Raw genomic sequence first — 20,824 nt, 5'->3', positions numbered from 1 at the left:
CTATCCAAAACCTTTTCAGCTTTGGGATACAATAGAAACAGTGCCACCATTCAGATGATCAGGGTACCGTGTGTATGAATTACATGTTCCTGAGAAAACCCACTTCAACATCTCAGCCTAATTCCAGTGTAGCTCACTGCCACTGCTGTGCTCACCTCAGGTTTGTTGTGGTGTGTTTTGATGGAGTTTTTCCTTCGCTTGACGGAGGAAGTCACGCTTAGAGACGGTTGTGATTGGCTGAAAGGCGTGTCAATCATTATTTTTGCAAGTCGTTTTAGAAACAGCGCTACAAAAACACTGCCGGTGAACAGAGCTGAGTGGGCGGTAGATCATGGACCAGTGAAAGTTCAGCATTTGGAACATCTGCTCGGTCCACACAGCAGGAGTTTCACATGCAGACCTAAACAGCCTTGAAGGTGTCGTTAGAACACTTCCTGTCCGCCTGCTCTTACTTCCTCCAACTTTTTCTCCTCGCGAACTGAAGTTACGGCTGACCTGACGGCTACGCCATTACGTCACCCTCGCTCGCGCAGAACGGTCGAACATACACACGTCTCTCTCTCAGACACACACACTCTGTCCCACCAACCGCCGCCCTGCAGTCATGCCACTGACACACGGGCAGAACCGCGGATTTCACCCTGAAATAGTTTAAAAAATACACAGAAAAGCGCAGAGCCGCTCTGCTGCTCCCGCGCTCCAGCCTGGGAGACCCTGTTGGATGTGAACCGCCCAGCCGGAGACACTCTTCCGCGATCGAGGCTCTCCTGTTCGGCCGCCGTGTATGGGAGTGAAGCGGGGAAAGCGAGCAGACGAGGAGGAGGTGAGCAGCGAGCCAGCTAATGAACGATTACCCGGCTAACATCACATTAACACGGCGCTTTGGTACGTTTTCCGTCGTCTCTCAGCCATGTATAAGCGGATAATGAACGCTGCCCTCTTTTACGGCGTACTGTTGTAGTTTACCGAGAGTTTGCGTCGACTTTAGGCGGCGTGCTGTGCTGTGTTGTGCCGCGTTAGCTGCGGCCACACATCTGCAGAGTGTTGGCCTGGAGCTACCGCCGTGGCTAAAGGCCACATTTACCACCAACACGGTTTGAGACAACGTTTAACTTGGGTGAGGACTAAAAGAAGTAGCTACCGTTAACTGCTTTCTCTTTGTTAGACGAGTAGACTGGAAGAAGTGTGGCTGTGGATAGCCAGGCTTGCTTGCTAAGCAGAGCATGCCGTTAGGCTGGTAGGGTTAGCGCTGGAGGCGACCAGAAGATCCACTGGACTTGTATGAATGAGATGTTTTAAAGCAGAGAGAAGCAAAAGGTTTCTGTGGAATAACTGTAGTCAGTGCGAAATGTAAGACTTTGTTTTGGATTCATGTGTATTGTTCTGAGGAATACGATCTCATACCCTTCATCATACCTGCACAGACAAATTGCTGAGCTGAGTCCTAACAGGTCTGTGTGGACGAGCTGTGAGAATTCAGTTAGAAGTGAGGAGACGCTGCTTTAGTAACGTACGAGCTGTGTTGACATTTAGTGCAACACAGTATGAGAAGAGATGCCTGCTAGAATGTTCTTTGGGTGTCCTGTTTTTGTATGGCCTTAGTGAAATGAAAATAAACCAGTGACATTAATCTTGGTCTGCTGGGTATCTGGGCCCAGGAACACTGATACTTGATCCCTGATAAGCATTCTTATTCTGAGAAGTTTCATAAATATGGGCCATTAGTTCATTATGAGTAGATCATTTGATTGAATGATTTGAGGGATGCACCAGTATGGGAATTGTGGGCCGATGCTAATGTCCGATATTTTTCGTGTACATATCTATATGGCGATACTTATGGTTTTATAAAATGCATAAACCTGGACTTAATCCATCTGTTTTAGCATTATAGAGAAATGTAACATTTATTTTTGTAGGCTTATAAATACAGTGAAATGGATCAAATGCACACATTTTAGTAGCCCCACATCTAGATGCTCTGCTCTTCCAGAGTACAATACATACGTCCTCAGATATTTTAAAATATCTGTCTATACATTGGTTTCTGATGTCATCATGCATCCCTAGAATGATTATTTCATCATTTAAGAAAGAATTGCCATTAGTTGATAACCAGACCTGGTTTAGCTTCTTCCTTCTTTAAACCTGTTTTATATTTCTTACACTATCTTTCCGACATCTCTCCCATCACAACGGTAGATTTGTGATGCCAGTGATGTCAGCATATTTAATATTAGAATATGACTGCAGAGTCATATGTGCAGCCGTAGACTGTACTTTGGTGGCATGGAGTTTGGAGAGGTTTGGCACTAGGGGTCATGTTTCATTTTTGATCCTAATCTGAAATGTTGAAGATGGAGTCAAATTTAATCATAGCTAGTAAAAGAGAAATAAAAGGACTAACATGGGGCTGAGGGGACGAGATAAAGTCCAGCAGCAGCTGCCCCCTGGCTGAAAGTCTGTGGGGCCTTTCTAGGTCAGACTGTGTGCATACTGTGGGGCTCTTCACACTGACCGCTGCTTCTGCCTCTTATTGAGTGCATGGCGTAATATCTTTCGTGTATGTATATGTGTGGGTGTGTTCGTGTGAGAGTGTGTCTGTTTGTTTTTCTTCACATTTGGATGTCAAAACTCATACTTTAAAGCTATCTCATCTTGTTTGTAATTTCTGACCTCTTCCGTCCTGCACATTTGTAACCCCAGCCAGCCGCCGTCGCTGACTGTGAATTGCTTCGCTTATCAGGCTGTAGCTCAGCTGTAACAGACAAGTCTGCAGTAATAAAAATAAATATATAAATTAAAAATGTCTGTGTCCTCCGCTTCCAGACGGGCAAGGAAATATGGGCATGGAGCAGTCGGCGCTCGGGCAAAGATAAAGTCAAGGCAAGGGGGTACCTGTTTGCTGCAGTGAGCTGAAGCAAGCCTGGCCTTTCTCTCAGTGATTTAGCACTGGAGACCCAGGCGAGGATGGGCGTAATTCAGCACGGGCGGCCGTGCCTGGTGGCTGTGGTGTGGAGAGAGGGAGTTGTTTTATGGCAGCATCTTGCCCAGGGTTTTTTCTGCCATGCAGCTTCCGAAAGATAAGAGTGGCCAAGACGTACTTCCATTTGAAAGTAAGCTTTGTGTGTGCAAATCTGCTTGTCTGTGTGCCTGTCTTTGTGTCTGTCTGTCGGGTGTGTGGCGCGCCACCACAGTTTTGGTTTGTGTAAATAATGTCACTAAATGTGTATGTTGCATGGCATTGCAACACTTAGTGATGTTTGCAGTGACTGAGCTATAGTCATGCAGTCACATGGTATGTAGAATGCAATTAGTGCCTGAGTTTAACCTCATTTTGTTGTGACACGTGAGTACTATTTATTTAACATTGCTCATTATCCTTTCAGTATTGATATTAGGCTGTTATGACTCTACTAACAGGGTTAATTCTCCTTGCTCATCCAAATGGCAGCTGAAACTAAATGCTGAAGAGGTGTGCACTGATATGAAAATTGTGATATCCGATAATTTTCATGAATGTATTTGCTGGAGCCAACACCAAGGCATAGACCCTATAAAATGCAGAAATAAGAACTACATCTACTTACATTAGCATTTTGGAGGAATGCAAAGCTTTTTTCTATAGAATTCCAAGTAGGTCTGTCACAGTTATTACATTATAACTTGATCACAACAATTTGAGCTAATCGTGATTATTTTCCACAGTTAGATCCCACAGTAGAATACTGCTGCAAACAGAATATTATGTTCTTTTTGATTAGATTACAGTACAGCAAATTTGTGTCAGTAAAACATTGCGGAGAACACGTTTATTGAGACACGTCTTGAGTCTTATGACAACACATTTGTGAAAAAGCAGCTGTGCGTGATGTTTGTATAACTGATATTTGTTAATAAGTGCAGTGGTGAGTACTGTTTGTTTATTTGAGCTTGGGTTGTGTTCGTGGACGCGAGGTTGTATTCGGTAATTTGGTGTAATGAAACATTAATCACGTACTATAAGGTTATTGTGGACACCTTGAAATACTGTAACTGCATTTTAGTCAAAAAAGCTGCCTTTTCACCAGAATTTTTTAAAGACCTGAGCAGCTCTGCTTTCATAAGCTCCCACTATGCTGTCACATTCTGATTACGGTCGCGATACGGTCCCTCCTCTGAGCAGCCAACCACAGCACGACAGAGGGAGGAGAGGTCCTAAAATGTGTTTTTCCATTAAAAAAAGGTTTAGAAAAATCCACATTCCACCCAGCTTGGAGGAGGGGAAATGCTCCCATACATGTATGTTTAGTCACAAACTGTATGTGTATGAAGTACATACAAAGTAATTGGGGGTGGGACTTTACTGTTAGCTTGACGTTAACATGATAGACAATCTCATTAACAAGCTTGTAGAAATTAGCTTTATTGTCATGTCTTTTTGGATAAACACAAGCTACTAATAAGGTATAATCAATTTTATGTATTGATATGCACAGCATGTTCATGATAAATTACAGCACGTAATCATGTTGTTTATATTGGAGTATTTTCACAGCTCTTGGTAAACGGCACTGCTCTATGGCTGGCTTCTCAAGTCCAATCCTAACTGCAAATAGTCCTGTATGATAATCACACACATTAAGCGTCGTTGTGTGGGCGTTTTTTTTTTTGTTGTTGTTTTTTTTAAATGTTTTACATCACATATTTAAGTACTGATGAAATCCACAATATACTCAAAAGAAAATAATTTGATAATATTGTCGTATTGTCCAGCTTGTCAGATACTAAGTGTTTATAACTAGTAAACAAGATAATCAGACATGTTGGGCACTTTAGGCATTGTACTTTAAATTGTTAATAGTAATTATTTATACAGCACTTAATCATCAGCTTGTTATGGTTGACCGGCCTAGTTACAAATGCAGTACACAACAATGAATGTGTCAAAAGATGTTGGTCAGTCAAATCTAAACATCACTCTGTTGATTAAATTTGTATTATATATAATTTAGAGAGAGAGAGAAATCATCACCAGTTCTGATATAAATCCAGTATAGTCATGCATCACTAATGCTGAATATTTCAATATTTAATCAAAATGAAGATACTAAGAGAGAAAGTTGACAATCTGTTACCTCTTTTGGTGTGCCCTTTTTGGTCAGGCATTAGTCATAAGCAACACGATACCACAAATGTTCATCAGTTATAGTTTTTCGTATTGATCTGCATGCTTGGCTCGATTGCTTAATTTCCTACTGTAAAAGTGATGCCATTGCAGGCTGGCTGTAGGCAGAACCAGCTCCATTAAGATATTGGATTATGAAGCTTTCTTTAACCTGATTATGTTCATCCATCTCCATACGGGATCAGATGGCCTTAAGGAGAGAGTGAAGGCTAACCTTAGCAAAGCCCCAGCTTATGGTGTTAAGGGCTTGGTGAATGTGGAAGTGCTAATGGTTTTGACTTCCTCACTTTTGTTTTACATGTAAACTAAGCATGATTCCTTCAGCTGGTTCTTATTCGTCCGTTAGCAGTTTCTGTGGCCTTGCTAGTGTTGCGCTAGCCTAGATTTCTGAAAGCTTCACAGTCTAAGTTGTAAACCACCAGAGGATTGTCTTTGAGACAGTTTAGAAAACAAAAGGGAAAAAGAAATGCTGAATTGGTGCAGGGGGCGGGGTTCAGCTCGGAGGAATTAAGCCTAGCTGTTGAGGCGCTGGCTCAGAGCTTCACAAAACACGGTGAAATCAAAGGACATCAGCACATGAAAAACAAAGTTTGTTGCCTGTTGGGATGATGTTCTGTGCTCCCCTGTTCTGTGTTGGAGGAAAGCGGAGAAAGAAAAGAGAAGCGAATTGAGAAGCAGAAGATTTAACGCCCTGTGACAGTCAGGGAGATGATGACAGTGAAGAGTGGAAGAAAAAAGGTAACATTGCCTCAAAGGAAGCAAGTCGAGAAGGCTCGGCCGAAAGTTGTAGCTGTCTGTTGTGCTAAGGGTTTTTATAAAGTGATGTTGCAGTAAGAGGGGAATAGTTCTGAGAGAGGACATAAAAGAGGGTATCTGAGGAGAAGAAGAGAGTCTGAAATGAAATGAGAAGGGAGAGTGAGAGGAACAGAAGAGACAGTTTTATAGGCAGAGTTAGAGAAGGGCATCATGCTGAGCCTAATCAGTTCTTCGCTATTACGTAAACTCCAGGAAGAGAGGGAAGGGCCTGGTGGAATCACATCACCGTGCTGTGTGCGCGTGTGTCTGTATCGGTCTGTCTCAGACAGAGATAATCATTAGGAATTTTTTTTTTGTAGAGTAGCATAAGTGACTGATGCTTAAAGGAATTTTCCTTCGTTTTTCATCCGACTGGCTAGCTGTCTAATCTGCAACGTACTGTTGATCACCACAGATGACATTTTTGTGCCGTTTATCACGAGAACAATTCAGTGAAATGCCACATTACATGACTTTTAAAGTCCTAGCAGATCATAGGTATCTCACAGTATGTGTGAATGGAATTTGATGTACATGCACTTGATTGCACTCATGCCTTAAACTCAGTTCATTAAAAAGCTTAGCTACACGCAAGTGTTTTTTTTTTTTTTAGCATTTTCTTTCTCCTTTTTACTTTTTTTTTCTATGTTTACTTTTTACTATTATTTGAATTTTTTTGTACTAGTATTTACTTCTTTTGTGCTCGCAAATTTCGTTGGCTGTTGGAGGAGTCCATTCAAGTCGAGTAGCTGAATGGCATACACTACTAGATGATGCTCACTTGAAAAAATTCAAACTTTTGATATACTCTGACTTCAGGGCTGGGCGATAAAACGATAACGATAATTATCGCGATATAACTTTTCCTCGATAGAGCGATACGACATGTTCGATAAATGTTTGATATATTACACCATTCTCACGCTTCCACGTTCTAGCAAAAGCCTTGGTGGCGTTTTCTACTGCAAGGAAAGCGACACTACTCTGCTGTCGCCAGGAGAGGGCGCACTTCCGAGTTTTTCTACATGATTAGTGAGGGAGGGGGCCACGAGTAAGAGGAGTCTTTAGCAGCGGCTGAAACGCAGAGTTATACGTTCCCTGTTTGAGTGGAGCGACCGGTGATCTGTTCTCCTGTGACCGAGTGTGAGTGAAGAGGTCAGTGGTGTAACTGTACTGTCCTACAGCGAACTCACCTCTTTCTGTACATCCTAACCAGCTTTAGCAGCATTAAATCACGATCACAATCCTCACAACTACAGAGCTGTTACAGCGCTCGGACAGTCATATTTAAGTATGAGTGCATTCCCAAGCAACGAAAGTGAAAGAAAGAAGTGAGTTCATGCAGTTACAGCCCTGATTTAAACGAAAGTAAACTGAGGAAGCTGTTAGGCATTGGAGAGTGGGAGAGCGCTAGCTTTCCAGGCTAGCTGTTTTTAGTAGCTGGCTAACTTGAAGCAGCGCTCCGTCACTCACACAGCACGGAGAATTGATGAGACTGTAGATCAAACACGGCACAAAAGCACCGCTTTAAGTTTAAACTTACCTAAAAGGAGGACTCTGTTTGTCTAGTGTTGATATTTTGAGGTTCACCACTTAAACTACTACAATTGAATATCCAGTCGTCGCTAGCTGGTGTCTGAATACTGTGATGTCATTTGTAGCGGGGTAGCCGAGCGCTCGGCACCAGCTAAAAATAATCTGTTTTCTTTCTTAAATTATGACTATTACAAAATAGCCATGCTTTTCCACCTGGCAAAAACAGCTCACCAGACACTCTCTCCCACTCTCCCATGACAGAATTGTGAAATGTTCCACTGTTTGGTGAGTGTTTGTCGTGTTCCGACCATAAAGGATAGTTTAAAACAGCAATTAACCACCCAGGAGCAAAAATCAGCCTTCAAACTTGAAAGAAATAATGATTTGACATTTATCGTGGGATTAATGATTTCAGTATTTAAATCCTTGCACCTTGAAAGGTTAACTGAGGACTCGAGTACCCATGCAGATCCCTAAAACCTAGTCCTGCATAAATTTTGCCCCAAAGCTGTTTATAATTTTATGTTTTTCCTTTTAATTGTTTTTTCTTCCCTACAGCTATTAGCTCTTTTCTTCTGTAAGCTATTGAGGTAATGCTGACTGTTTGCTGTGCCTTTCAGTGCACAAACATCTGCCTGTAGTTCTGATGTAAGTAGCTGTTAGTATTTCTTTTTATTTTGCATAATAGTCAATGGTGCTTTTGTAATTTGTAGTTTGCTTTTTGCTTGAAGGAGAGGATAGTTATATTTCTGTTTACGCAGCAAAAAAAAAGCCTGTCTGTATTTGCGTCATATCCAGTTAGAAGCAAACTATTTTAATATCCAACAGCTTTATCAAGAGTATGTTTTTTCCTGCTCCTGTAAAGGTCTCATATATATATATATATATATATATATATATATATATATATATATATATATATATATATATATATAACAGTGTAAGTGTGTTTGCTTAAACTCTTACTGATGAAATTCAGCAACTGCCCAATCGCTTCTAAGATAATTGAGTTTTGACTCAAAGGGTTTTCTGTCCTTTTCCAAGTACACAGAAACACATTTGAATTGGTGTCTGTGGTCAACTGTATGCTGTATATGCAACAGAAACAGATTAGGTTAAAAATCTTGGAGTATTCCTTTAACCACTGCATTCTCTTTGTCTTATGTCACTGCTGGCTCTTAAAATATTGCCCTCTAGTTGACATTTATTCTTTCTGATGTCACTGATGCCCTGTGTCTGGTTCTACTTGTATGAGTCATTGCCAGTGTCATCTGCACACAGCACTTACGCAGTACACCTGGAGAGGGGAAAGTAATACATTGGACGATCTCTCTCAGTACTTCCCTTCTCTCTTTCTCCTCTCTCTCAGGTCTGATTTGTCGAGAAGCAATCAGTGGGCGGAGCCATGACTGAGGGGGAGGGGCACTTCTACAGTGTGCAGGTGGGCGACTCCACCTTCACGGTGCTGCGGCGGTACCAGCAGCTCCGCGCCATCGGCTCCGGGGCCCAGGGCATCGTCTGGTGAGTGGGCACTGTTGCACTGCCATTATGTCACCTCCCCCAGCTTAGCTCATTCAAGCTAATGACAAGTCTCTGTCTGTCATCTCATTTAGCATTAGGCAAAATATGATTTTATTTGAAATACTCTACTGTTCACAAGTTTGTAATCAGTGTCTTTTAGTAGTATATAACTGGTTTTGCTGCAGATACATGTAAAGTCGTTCTAATATGGTGCCAGTACTGTGCAACTTTTAAATAAGAAGTTTTAGATGTGTCCACAGTAGAAGCCACAGAACAGAGCTATTCCATAATTATTAAGAAACAACTTAATTCTCATTGCTAAAAAAATAAATATGCAGAATGCTGTGTTTGAAAAAGTATGAAAAGGCAAGATAGCTTGATAAGCAATTTCTGTTATTTGATAAGTTCTTGTTCCAACAAAATATTGAATTAATGAAATACCTTCTTGTACCTATTTTGTAATATAAGTTATTATTGACTAAAACAACAAAAAATTATAATATGAATTGATTTAAACAGCTATGTATATGATGATGATGATGATGATGATGATAGGAGTGTCCTTTCTTCTCTACTTGTCGAAGCTCTGCTCTGGACACTGTCCTGGGTATCCCAGTAGCTGTAAAAAAGCTCAGCCGGCCTTTTCAGAATCAGACCCACGCCAAACGGGCCTACAGAGAACTGGTGCTGCTCAAATGCGTCAATCACAAGAATGTACGTCTCCACCACTAAATCTCCTTGTGCGCATCAGGCTAATTAGCTCAGCCGACTATAACATTTAAATCTCTTGTCCGTCTCTCCTCTTTCTGCAGATTATTCGTTTACTGAATGTCTTCACACCTCAGAAGTCCTTGGAGGAGTTCCAGGATTTGTAAGTCTGCAGTGTTTTTGCTAACTGTGTCTTTTGTGTGCTGTTTCTTTACTGCTTCAGAGAGTTGTTTTGTTAGAGCCCAGGTGGGGCTATTAATATTCATAGGCTTGCTGAGGCTGTAATGCACACTCCATGGGTGCGGATAGATTATGTTGTGTAGAGTGCCTATGGTTTTATGATTGAACGTCCATAAAATGGTTCTGGTCTGTGAAGCACTTTCAAAAAGGAATTTATGAACATACTTTAAGTCTAAACTAAAACGTATTTACGAGGGTTGTTATGATGCACAAAAGTAATGATTCAAAATATATATGATATGATGTGGTGTGTTAGTGTTTAGTATTTTATTTAGGTTAGTATTGTGTTGCATATTCCTTCTTTTGGATGACAGCTTGTGTTTTTCTAGGCATGAACTGCATAAGCCTTTTTGACTGATGCTGAACCGGGTTTGTTAAATCTTCTCTTTTGGACGGCCAGGTTGTGGCAGGTTTTGAAATTGGCTTTTCTCTTTCCATGACTTCAGTATAAGTGATAAGTGTTTCACTTGATTTTGGAGTCTTCAATAAATCTGCAGTCTGTCTCAGATGTTCAGTCACCAAGAGACAATATTTTTGACAGATTAATCCAGCTAAGTATTTAAGTGAAGTGTTTTTATATATATATATATATATGGTAAGCCAAACAGGAAATATTTAATCAACATTGATATATATATCTACAATGAACTGAAATAAATTATTTTGAGTCAAGTGTTGTTGGGTGGTGGTTTTGCAGGAGTACCATATATAATGTATAATACCATTAAATATGATATGAGACTGCTAGGACTTGGTCATGAAATGTTGGCTGACAAGTAACTGTCTTTAAAAATAACTGATTAACAATTTTATTGTCTTCTTTGTTCACTGTACACAATTAGTGAAGTACAAACTTAAAGTGGCCATTTTGCCTGATTAGCCATTATGCCTCTTGGGTATGTTAACTTAGTAGCCAAAGTTGCCCAGTTGGACCAAAAGTGCTGATAAGTTACAATGTTGCTGAAATTGTTTATTTTTTAATAAGATAAAGCACAATTTCCATAATACATTAACAAATTAAATAATTCTAAAAGCATAAATAACAATTGAGATGTTCCAAGAACACTGTTACCTGGGAAACACTGATTTTTTTTTTGTTTTAAAGTAAGCACATGAAGACGCGAAACACATGCTGTGTTTTTTCACTGTAGCAATCAAATGTGGCAAGGAAAAAATTCAGGAAATATCATTGCAGTTCAGCAACCCCAGCAGCGAATCATTCATCTGTTTTTTTTGTGCTTTACCCGACTGACAGACAGTACTTTTTGTGAATGGACATGCCATTGTGGTCTTCTTATATGCTAATATGCTAGCCATGCTATGGTCTGCGTTCAGTTTGGACTTGATTTTTGTATGTTTTATTACACCCCAGCAGTATAATCAGCATTAGAAGGAGCTGAATGTGTGGAATTTGTTGTGCTCGATGCCCTGTCCGTTTCTATTCAAGAGCCTCGTCTTGAGCAAATAAAAATACTAGGGGTGTTGTTACATCCCTAGTACTTTTAGTGTTGAATTCCTATAGAGGAGAATCTGTCTTGGAGTAAATTATTAAAAGTTAATCTGACTTATCGTTTGATTCTTCTAGGTATCTGGTGATGGAGCTGATGGATGCTAGCCTGTGTCAGGTGATCCACATGGACCTGGATCATGAGAGAATGTCATACCTGCTATATCAGATTCTGTGTGGAATCAGACACCTTCACTCTGCTGGCATCATTCACAGGGTAAAGAGTCTATGTAGCCATGAGTAAAGCCTTCTTCACCTGGCATTAGCAAAGACTGCGTAGTGGATTTAGAAGCAGCATTTTAATACTGGAAGAAAGTGGATGTAGAAAGTAGCATTTTTCAAATATGCAGCTATTTGAAATTCTTAGTATTTGTTTACTTAATCTGCTGTCTGAACAAGGCATGTAAAATACAGTAAATGAAAGGTTTTGTACTATCTTGCAAGTTTTAGTTAAGTTTTTAAACACATCATAGAACTGCAGAGAATACGACATGCATGCAAGCTATAAACACAATTTATGTGAATTATGTAGATTTGTAGGGTTTTTAATTTAAGATTTATTTGCATAATCCATATATGTATTTTATTTTTGTGAGCCAATGTAAGATAACGTGCAGCATCTTCACAAAGATTTAAAGTAGTTACTCATTTACCTGGTTTTCATTTAGCACAGCCGCAAAATTGATTTGGAAGTAAGCTTTGTTACTCTTGTTTGTTGCTACATAAAGTTCTATAGTTTAACGGCTTAACTTTTGCTGCAGTAACTTTATCTTGCCAAATTCATTAACGATAGCTCATGGTTCATGCAGTTAAGTTAGTTTTATATTGGTATTGGTGTTCATATTTTAGCTTTCGAACAGAGGATGCAAGAAAGACTGTGTTAATCATTTTCTGCAACAAAGGCAATCAGCTATGATGTAGTCTGTGTCTGAACTGATGCCATTTTTCATAGAACACGTTGATTTTTTTATAGACTGCTGTAACCGCTGAGCTGTTAAGGGACTGTCAACAAATATAGCCACAAGTGGTGATCATAAGGGTCCAAGCATAACACGCCAATCTGGAGACATGAGTCAGTAAAGGCCTTTTTGCCAATAGAACACAAATGATGTGCAGTCATAGTTTTTAGAATGCTCTCCATTTATAATGATTGTTGATGGATGGTCTTAAAAGAAAATATCTGTCAAACTTGTGCAGACTGACCTTCTGATCTTTGAGGAAGTGGATGTTGTTTTGGCTTCTGAACCAGTCCATTTGCATTTGTGGTGTGGGGACACAAGCAGCTGATATTGCGTCTCATATAAAGTGACATGGCGGCATTTTTATATGTATATGTATGATGGTACATTTGCACAGTACATTACAAAGTCGTGTGACTCTTGGTACCAATCTGTAGGGCAGCTGGCAGTTTATCACACATGCCTAAAACTCAAAGGTAATTGTTATATCAAGTGAATATTCAAGTGCAGATCAATTCCTTATGTTGATGTAAAAATATTGTTAAAATCCCCATCCTTAATAAAAAGCAGTTCCAGCAACTTGCGCTATGCAGACATCTAAAGCCTGAGCATTTTGCCATGTTCATTTGAACATCTGGTGAGTTGTATTATGTGTGTGAATTGTTCCTAGGATGATGGGCAGTAGTTAACAAGAATCACTATGGAGACCAGACTGTGTAGTAATATATTTTTTTATTTATTTATTTATTTTTTGCCCTTCAGGACCTGAAGCCCAGTAACATAGTGGTGAAATCAGACTGCACTTTAAAGATCCTTGACTTTGGACTGGCCAGAACCGCCTGCACCAACTTCATGATGACTCCATACGTGGTGACCAGATACTACAGAGCACCAGAGGTCATCTTGGGCATGAAGTACAAGGAGAATGGTGAGAGCGTTTACCTACCTAATATACTTCCAGGTTGGGTTATTGGAATGCTGCTTTTGAAGACCTGTATTTGAGTATTTGATTATTGTGTTTGAATGTGTTGTCCTACTTTGCCTTTACAGTGGATATCTGGTCAGTGGGCTGCATTATGGGGGAGATGGTAAAAGGCAGTGTTATATTCCAAGGCACTGATCGTATCCTTTAAACAGACTTTAGATTCTTCAGGCTCTCAGAGCCTCTGGTTGCTGCTTACTTGGTTGTAGTCACTGGTTAAAAAGTGCATTTGAACAGTGGCTGAATGGTCACACACCACACAGTGTAGCTTTTTGTGTTTTTTTTTCTTATACAAGGCCAAAGGTGTCAGGATACACTTCCTTTCCCACAGACATTTGTTTGAATCATGTTGGCAGCTTCCTTTGATTAGCTGCTGAAGTACTGTGCAGCGCGTTTGTGCACGCACAGATGGCAGCAGAATGCATTTGCAAGGCTTTTGCTCTCTTGGGAAGTAGGAGACTGTGTTTGTTCTTTGAGACTGTCTAGACCCGCTTGCTTTTCTCTAGCACAGTTGAATATTTTATGTCTTAGTAACTTAAAAAGGGCTTCCTAAGATTTTGCATTAAACATTCTGAAGTTGTGATGCCCTTGACATGGGCCTGTAGTTTGTGCAGTGCATCCTTTTTCTTTGATGACAAATGAAAAACTGCACTTGAAAAACATATTGCCTTATTGTTATTTCTTCAATGTGTAATAGGACTGTTCTCACTGCAATTCCAAATATTTGCTGTGTTGACTATATTTGGAGGTGTGTAAAATACTGAATTAAATAGCAGACCACAGTTTAGATCGCTCTCATATTTAAAGTCTCCCCTCAATTTTATTCAGAATAGGCTAGTTTGATTTTACCATCAGACATGAACCCTGTGATTGATGGAGAACAGGATGTGTAAAGACAATAACCTTTGTCTTTTGCTTTCCTTTTTGTTAGACCTGGCTGGCCTGATCAAAACAGTCCTCCATGGAACAGCTGCATTACAATTGCCTCCTTTGCCTTTTTTTTTTTTCTTTTCTTCATACCATGTTTTTGCTAGTTTGTCATCAGTCTTGCTTAAGCATGTTTTGTTTGTATATATCTTCTTGCTGTTCAGTTAGGAACATCCGTTTACCAGTTGACTATCAGCGCATATCTGTAAGACTATCCAGCCTGCGTTTGAGCTGTAAATAAACATACTTACAAACATCTAGTTTTTCCTTCACTATTATAAATAAAAGGGATATTTTAACAGTCAGAATTCCTTCAGTAATTGCAAGCTAGGGGAAAGCCAGATGCGCCTGCATGTGTTCGTTCCCTATAATTAGGACTTTCCGTGCTTAATTTATTGTTTGTTTCCCCTAAAGGCTCAAAACCCCAAATCATTAAACTGTGATAAGTACTCCTGACCTACTCTTACTCCAAAATTACACATTATGCAAAAAAATAGCAGCTGCCTACCTAAATATTTCTTTTCTGCTGTACTCATTTCTCTCTCAGCCCTTTCTGTTTTGTTTTGTTTTACGTTATTGGCACACCTTACTACCCTCCCCTGTGTATACATCCATATGTATACATTGATATGTATATCCGTACATGGATGCACATATTTAGCTCAATATCTCTGTACATATCTCTATATCTGTGTATCTCTGAACTAGCAGAATCCTTTTCATTTTAACTCACTTAACTGAGCTCCTGCCAGACATTGACCAGTGGAATAAGGTAATCGAGGTGCTGGGCACTCCCTCTCTGGAATTCATGAACCGTCTGATGGAGACAGTTAGGAACTATGTGATGAACAAACCCCAGTTCCCCGGAATCAGCTTCAGCGAGCTCTTCCCTGACTGGGCTTTTCCTTCAGAGACTGAGCACGACAAGCTCAAGAGTGAGATTGGCATTCTCTGCTTTATAATCCTCTCACTGGCTCGGTCACTTTCACTCTCCTCGCTTGGTTGTCAGCCAAGTTTCCTTGCTCTATCTGTCCCTCTTTCTCCCCGTTTCATCTTCTTTGCTTTCTGCCCCTCCCCCATCATCCTCTCTGTCTGTTATGCAAGCAATCATTCCTCCAGTGTTCATCTCTCAAATATTCTCATGTTTCCAAAATTTGTCATTGATGCCTTGATGTTTCCCCTGCAAACTTTATGACTGTATCTTGTCCATGTTCTCTTCCGTCCCGCCTCCTACAGCTAGCCAAGCTCGGGACCTGCTGTCAAAGATGCTGGTGATTGATCCAGAGAGTCGCATCTCTGTACAGGAGGCCCTTAACCACCCCTATATCCATGTGTGGTACGACCCAGCCGAGGCTGATGCGGTCAGTGAAGACTCCCCCTTCTCCCACGTCACATAGCCCATTGACACTGTTAAACTGAGGACGTTTTTTATTGTACCAGACAGACGTCGTCTGTTAAGGTCATTTTTAATAGCTCTTTTGTATTTGCAGCCTCCACCTCAGATCTCGGACAAGCAGTTGGAGGAGAGGGAACACAGCATAGAACAGTGGAAAGGTAAAAATGCTCTGTGCACAATTCTGGAAGGCCAAGAGTGCTAGTTAAAGTGACGGTTCAACCAGAAACACAGTTTTTCACTTACCTCAAATGTAGATTATCAATCAAGCTGTGTTCAGTGTCCAAAGTGGGGCTTTCAGCCTTAGCAGCTAATGGAAGCTTAAAGTTTGGCATTGGGGCATTGTGTGCTAATAACAACTGAGGCTAAGACTAGCTTTGTGCAAACTGCATGCCTAAATCATCACGCTTTCCTGAAACCATGCTGGGTTATTAATCTCTAAAAGACTTGTTTATGTGTTTTTTTTTGTCAGTTATTATTAATTATATTAATAATAGGCAAAAGCCCATGCCTTAGCCAAAACCAGTACAGCATCTTGAAGCCTGAATTTTGTACATTTTATGGACAACCGAAACCGCATGAGCAAGTCTATTTCTATTAAACTGGCCACAACCAATGGATTTTGCTTTGGCTATCTGTGCATTATAATGGGAAACAAACAGGAAACAGACTTATGCAAGCTATTGCTCGGTGTGGTGTGATTAGTATTACTTTGATAAATTATTCAGGATTTTTTTTTGAAGAAGAATTTAGTAGTAGTTTTAAAAATTCCTCTACATGTCACACAGAACAGCAGTTTGTGGTTTGTGATTTTACATGTCAGTCGAACCCAACCCAGTTTTCCTGTGTCTATACACCTGACGAGTGAGAAATAAAGTCTGTGCTGGTTGGCCCAAGTCTGCAGATTTTGGATTTTTTTGAGGCAACAGTTGGTTGAGTAAATTGAGAAGTGTGTGTGGGGTGCAGACCTCCCAGTTGTTAGTAAGTAGTGAGTAAAGTTTATTTATATAGCGCTTTTTACAACAGGTGTTGTCACAAAGCAGCTTTACAAGGAAATGAGCATTACAAAAAGAAATCCGGGTCCGAGCCCCCATGAGCAAGCCAGTGGCGACAGTGGCAAGGAAAAACTCCCTAAGAGAAACAGGAAGAAACCTTGAGAGGAACCAAGACTCAGAAGGGGAACCCATCCTCCTCTGGTCGACACCGGATAGTAAACATTGTTAGTATAAAGTATTATAGTACAAAAACAGGGTAAAAGGTACAAAAACAAGGTAAAAGGCATTTCTGACTAAGTAGGAGAGTATTAAATGTTTGAATCTCTTTTTCAACCTAACTCTAGTAGGGTACATTGGTCAGTGACTCAGTCTGAACTAAATCCTCTAACAGCCAGTGAACCATGCTAGGAATGGTGGAGGTTTGAAGTATGGGCCTGCCACCACTGCTGAAAAAAATCCTAGAGAAGACACTGCGTGTCTTGGCTTATTTAATGTATTTGGAGAATGGGAAGAATTACTTGCATTTTTTTGCCAAACCATTGCATTAATGTGCTAAATCTCTGTTGGCTCCCCGAATGAAACGATTCCTTCTCTCTGCCTGTTTCTAGAGCTAATCTATAAAGAGGTAATGGACTGGGAGGAGAGGAACAAGAATGGTGTTCTGAAAGAGGAGTGCTTAGGTAAGTCACTGATGACCTAAATGCCAAATTGTGTCTACTTTGTGCCTGTTTTACATAATTGAAATGTTAACGTGTCTGTTTCTGTTCTGCCCTCTGCAGTAGACGGAGTGGCAAACAGCAGTGCTACAGCCTCACAGTCGTCCTCCATTAATGACATCTCCTCCATGTCCACTGAGCAGACGCTGGCCTCTGACACGGACAGTTCCTGCATCGACACCATTGCAGGGGGGCTAGAGGAGTGACAGTGAGCCTCTTCTCCCCAGTGCTCCCTCCCTCCCTCCCTTTCTCTCTCTCTCTCTCTCTCTCTCTCTCTCTCTCTCTCTCTCTCTCTCTTCTCTCTCTCTCTCTCTCTCTCTCTCTTTCTCTCTCTCTCTCTCTCTCTCTCTCTCTCTCTCTCTCTCTCTCTCTCTCTCTCTCTCTCTCTCTTTTCTCTCTTGCCTCATCTCACCCACATTTTTCCAGATGGCAGTGCGGCCCATGATTTGGTCCAGACTGGAAGACTGTGAAGTGGTGGGGCTTTTGTGGATGGAGTTCTTGCATATTTCTAATCATTTAAGTGATGAAGAAATGTGAATAACTGGTTTCATTGCCTTATGATCCCATGTCACTTTTACATTTAAATAGTTTCACTAGTAATGCGTATAGGCTAAATGACTCACTCCAAGGTCTGTGGAGTTTATCGGTGCTTGTTCCATTCATTTGTAGGGCCCCTTCTTTGCTGAGCAGGAGACTGCACTAATGAAATTAAATGGTTATGTAGAGAGTTGGAACTAGTACTTGTTGGGGTTATAGCACTCAATGAGTATATTTTACCTCTCACATTAAAAAAACAAACAAACAACCAACTCAAGACTTTATACGGTGGCATGTGCTAAATGTAGCCCCCTTTTTACATTTGCCCATCACCTTAAATGCTTCCTGTGTGAATGGGTGAATAGGGCCTCATAGGTTTATATTATTACTAGCAATGTTTTTAGCTCATCATAATTTCTCAATTTCATTAAGAGGTGGGCTAACGGATTGTCCGAAATCATTCTCTCTCTTTCTCTGTGCCATGTAGCTGATATTGCCTTTCATGCCATCACCCAAAAGAAGCACAGTTTGACACTCGTGGAATAGGCTAATTAATAGCAAATTCCCCCTTCAGAAGTCATTTCAGTTCTCAGTGCTCTGTCTAAAGTATTGATGCATGTTATTTACCTTGAACACTTAAGAAACGACTACAGATCCTCTGCATATACCTGAATACACCTATACAGAAATGGTCGTGCCTGCCTCTGTATATAGACATAGTACACCTTGTTTTCAAACAGAGAACTTGATCATGCATCTCATTCATATAGGGTGTAGTCATGTATATACGTATATAAATTTTGTGTAAATGTTTTTTTTTGTGAAATCCTGATTTTACAGCTTCTCTAAATATGTTTTAGCACAAGTACTGTATAGCATAAGCATACTTTATTTTAAAAAAATTAAATGGTTGCAAATTGGATAAGAAAAAAAATGCACACAGAATTAAAAAGATCATATACTGTGTAAAATATTCAAAATGTAAAATGTACATTGATGACAAATGCTAAAACTGTGGAAGCAGTGCACAAGCCTTCTGTTCCGTATCATTCCAGAAAGAATTTAGAAGAAAACTGCAATTTTTGAAGATCTTGGTGCATGATCTGAAAGATGACCATTGCCTTTTTTCATTTTCGCAAACTTGAGGAACCCGTGTGAATGTTGTACGAATCAGTTATCTTTTTTTGTGAAAGACTTTACAGTAGTTTTCAGTTGTTGAAGATTAACAGCCTTTCACTGAAAGAAAAGGATAATTATTAATTGCTTTATATTTTACACTTGAACAAAAAGTTACCAATCCTTTGTTGTTTATTCAGTGGCAAACTACAAGTTACGGTGGATTCAAAGTCCTGTGATCTTTTAGCACAACGGAGTGTGGTACACATTGAGAAAGCAGTCTTTACGTGCGTCTCCAGTCATCCATCCCTCCCAATCGCCCTATTGTCACTCTTAGAGAAGGACCAGAACATGTACTCTGCTGACTCTTGAGAAAAACAAAACACAACTTGGAGCTGTTCCATTATGTGGTATAGCTGTATGCTAACAGAATTGCATGAAACTCATTCAATGCCAGGGTTGCTTATTGGAGCACATTGATAACTCCTAATCTAAGGACATCTGTGAAGATCTGCTTCACCTCCTAGATATTAATAATTAATTATGGACTCGTCAGGAGATGGAAATGGCTGGCTTCAGGCGGTGTCTGTGTGTATGTGTTTGTATGTCTTCGGCCTGCTCTAATGGACTAAAAATGGGCTCTATCATCCTGCTAGACGAGCCCTTCACTGACTGACCGACGTGGAGTTCGGCCTCAGCATCATAACCGTTCATCATGCCTTAAGCTATTCACCGTTTCTGCACCTACAAAAGCATTTTCTTGCAGTTGGATAAGACATTCAGGGTGATAATTTTGCTCTTGCAAAATCACCTCCTCATTTATACACATTTCTCTAGAATCGCTGTAAGAACACGCACTTGGTTTTGTTTTTTTGCATTCTAGCATCAATATGAGACATGTAGGTATGCATGACCTCAACAGGTGCTTCTTCTCATAATAGTAGCACTGTAATACTGTATTACAGTAATGCAATAGTGCATTGTTTGTGTAATTTTTTTTTTTGTTTGTTTCACCTTTCATGGGTTAGCTTGCCTGTTATTAGTGGAATCTGATTTGTCCGAACATCCAGTTCTGAATGAACAAAAGTGGACTTTAGTGGTATTAAACCCCTGTACGGGTGCAGAACAAGCTGGCTCTAAACTTTCTCAAGGGCTTTCTCTTTATTTTGGTGTTACCCTTGTGGGAGAGGGTATATGTCTGTATGGCTGTGTCACTTTGACAATCTGTATTGTTGGAGACGGAACCAGTAACTGAGTAGATTTGTTTGTCTTTTTTTTCTCTGGTCGGTTTGTTTTTGTTTTCACCAGTTCGCATTCACTATCAGATTTCTCCCAGGAGCAGTTCCACATTTTTTATTTTTATTGTTATTTTTGCTTTAAGACTACATACCTACATTTTTAAGCCATGGGTCACTCAAACTTGTTTCAGTCAAAACCTGAAGAGTAAATATCTTAACTGCTATGTACAAATATGTCCGTATTGCTTTAGCGTGGTTTGTATCGTCGTGACATGTATGGATGCGTTCTTGGTGGGCTGTTGGGAGTGAAAGCTCTCAGTGAGTTCTTGCCATACAACCTTGTCTGAAACATATGCAAAATCTCAAACAGGATCCTATATCTACTGCAATGGAGAGTCAGATCCATTTTTCTGTAAGGGAGAAAAAGAAACATCTGTAACAACTGGCTAAATAAAAAAGCTGAAAACGATGTGCTGCTTTTACGTTT

At 40.2% G+C, this 20,824-nt stretch overlaps 1 protein-coding gene across 3 annotated transcripts; it reads left to right on the top strand.

Moving 5' to 3' along the window:
* The first annotated feature begins 258 nt into the window (after positions 1 to 258).
* On the top strand, positions 259 to 20,806 carry mapk9 (mitogen-activated protein kinase 9). 3 transcript variants are annotated; one of them, XM_036588661.1, is made up of 12 exons: positions 320 to 885; positions 8,868 to 9,019; positions 9,604 to 9,733; positions 9,832 to 9,890; positions 11,553 to 11,691; positions 13,196 to 13,361; positions 13,484 to 13,555; positions 15,095 to 15,277; positions 15,579 to 15,703; positions 15,833 to 15,896; positions 17,339 to 17,410; positions 17,510 to 20,806. In XM_036588661.1, exons 2-12 carry the CDS (start codon positions 8,904 to 8,906, stop codon positions 17,650 to 17,652), a joined length of 1,269 nt encoding a protein of 422 aa, XP_036444554.1. In that variant the 5' UTR covers positions 320 to 885; positions 8,868 to 8,903; the 3' UTR covers positions 17,653 to 20,806. The 3 variants fall into 3 exon arrangements, with proteins under 3 accessions (XP_036444555.1, XP_036444554.1, XP_036444553.1); XM_036588660.1 differs by having other exon boundaries at positions 321 to 823; XM_036588662.1 differs by lacking the exons at positions 15,095 to 15,277; positions 15,579 to 15,703; positions 15,833 to 15,896; positions 17,339 to 17,410; positions 17,510 to 20,806 and having other exon boundaries at positions 259 to 823; positions 13,484 to 13,566.
* The last annotated feature ends 18 nt before the right edge of the window (positions 20,807 to 20,824 follow it).

The sequence above is a fragment of the Colossoma macropomum genome, unplaced genomic scaffold (assembly GCF_904425465.1).
Source record: "Colossoma macropomum unplaced genomic scaffold, Colossoma_macropomum, whole genome shotgun sequence".
NCBI classification, from domain to species: domain Eukaryota; kingdom Metazoa; phylum Chordata; class Actinopteri; order Characiformes; family Serrasalmidae; genus Colossoma; species Colossoma macropomum.
Note: the sequence above shows the minus strand (reverse complement) of the source record. Positions and strands in the feature narration are given on the sequence as shown.

Bases quoted from the DNA above. Each gene is read 5' to 3' on its own strand.
- mapk9 (XM_036588661.1), top strand. From the start codon at position 8,904: ATGACTGAGGGGGAGGGGCACTTCTACAGTGTGCAGGTGGGCGACTCC. The intron at 11,692-13,195 runs GTAAAGAGTCTA...TTTGCCCTTCAG, and splicing joins CTGCTGGCATCATTCACAGG to GACCTGAAGCCCAGTAACAT. The intron at 15,897-17,338 runs GTAAAAATGCTC...GCCTGTTTCTAG, and splicing joins CAGCATAGAACAGTGGAAAG to AGCTAATCTATAAAGAGGTA.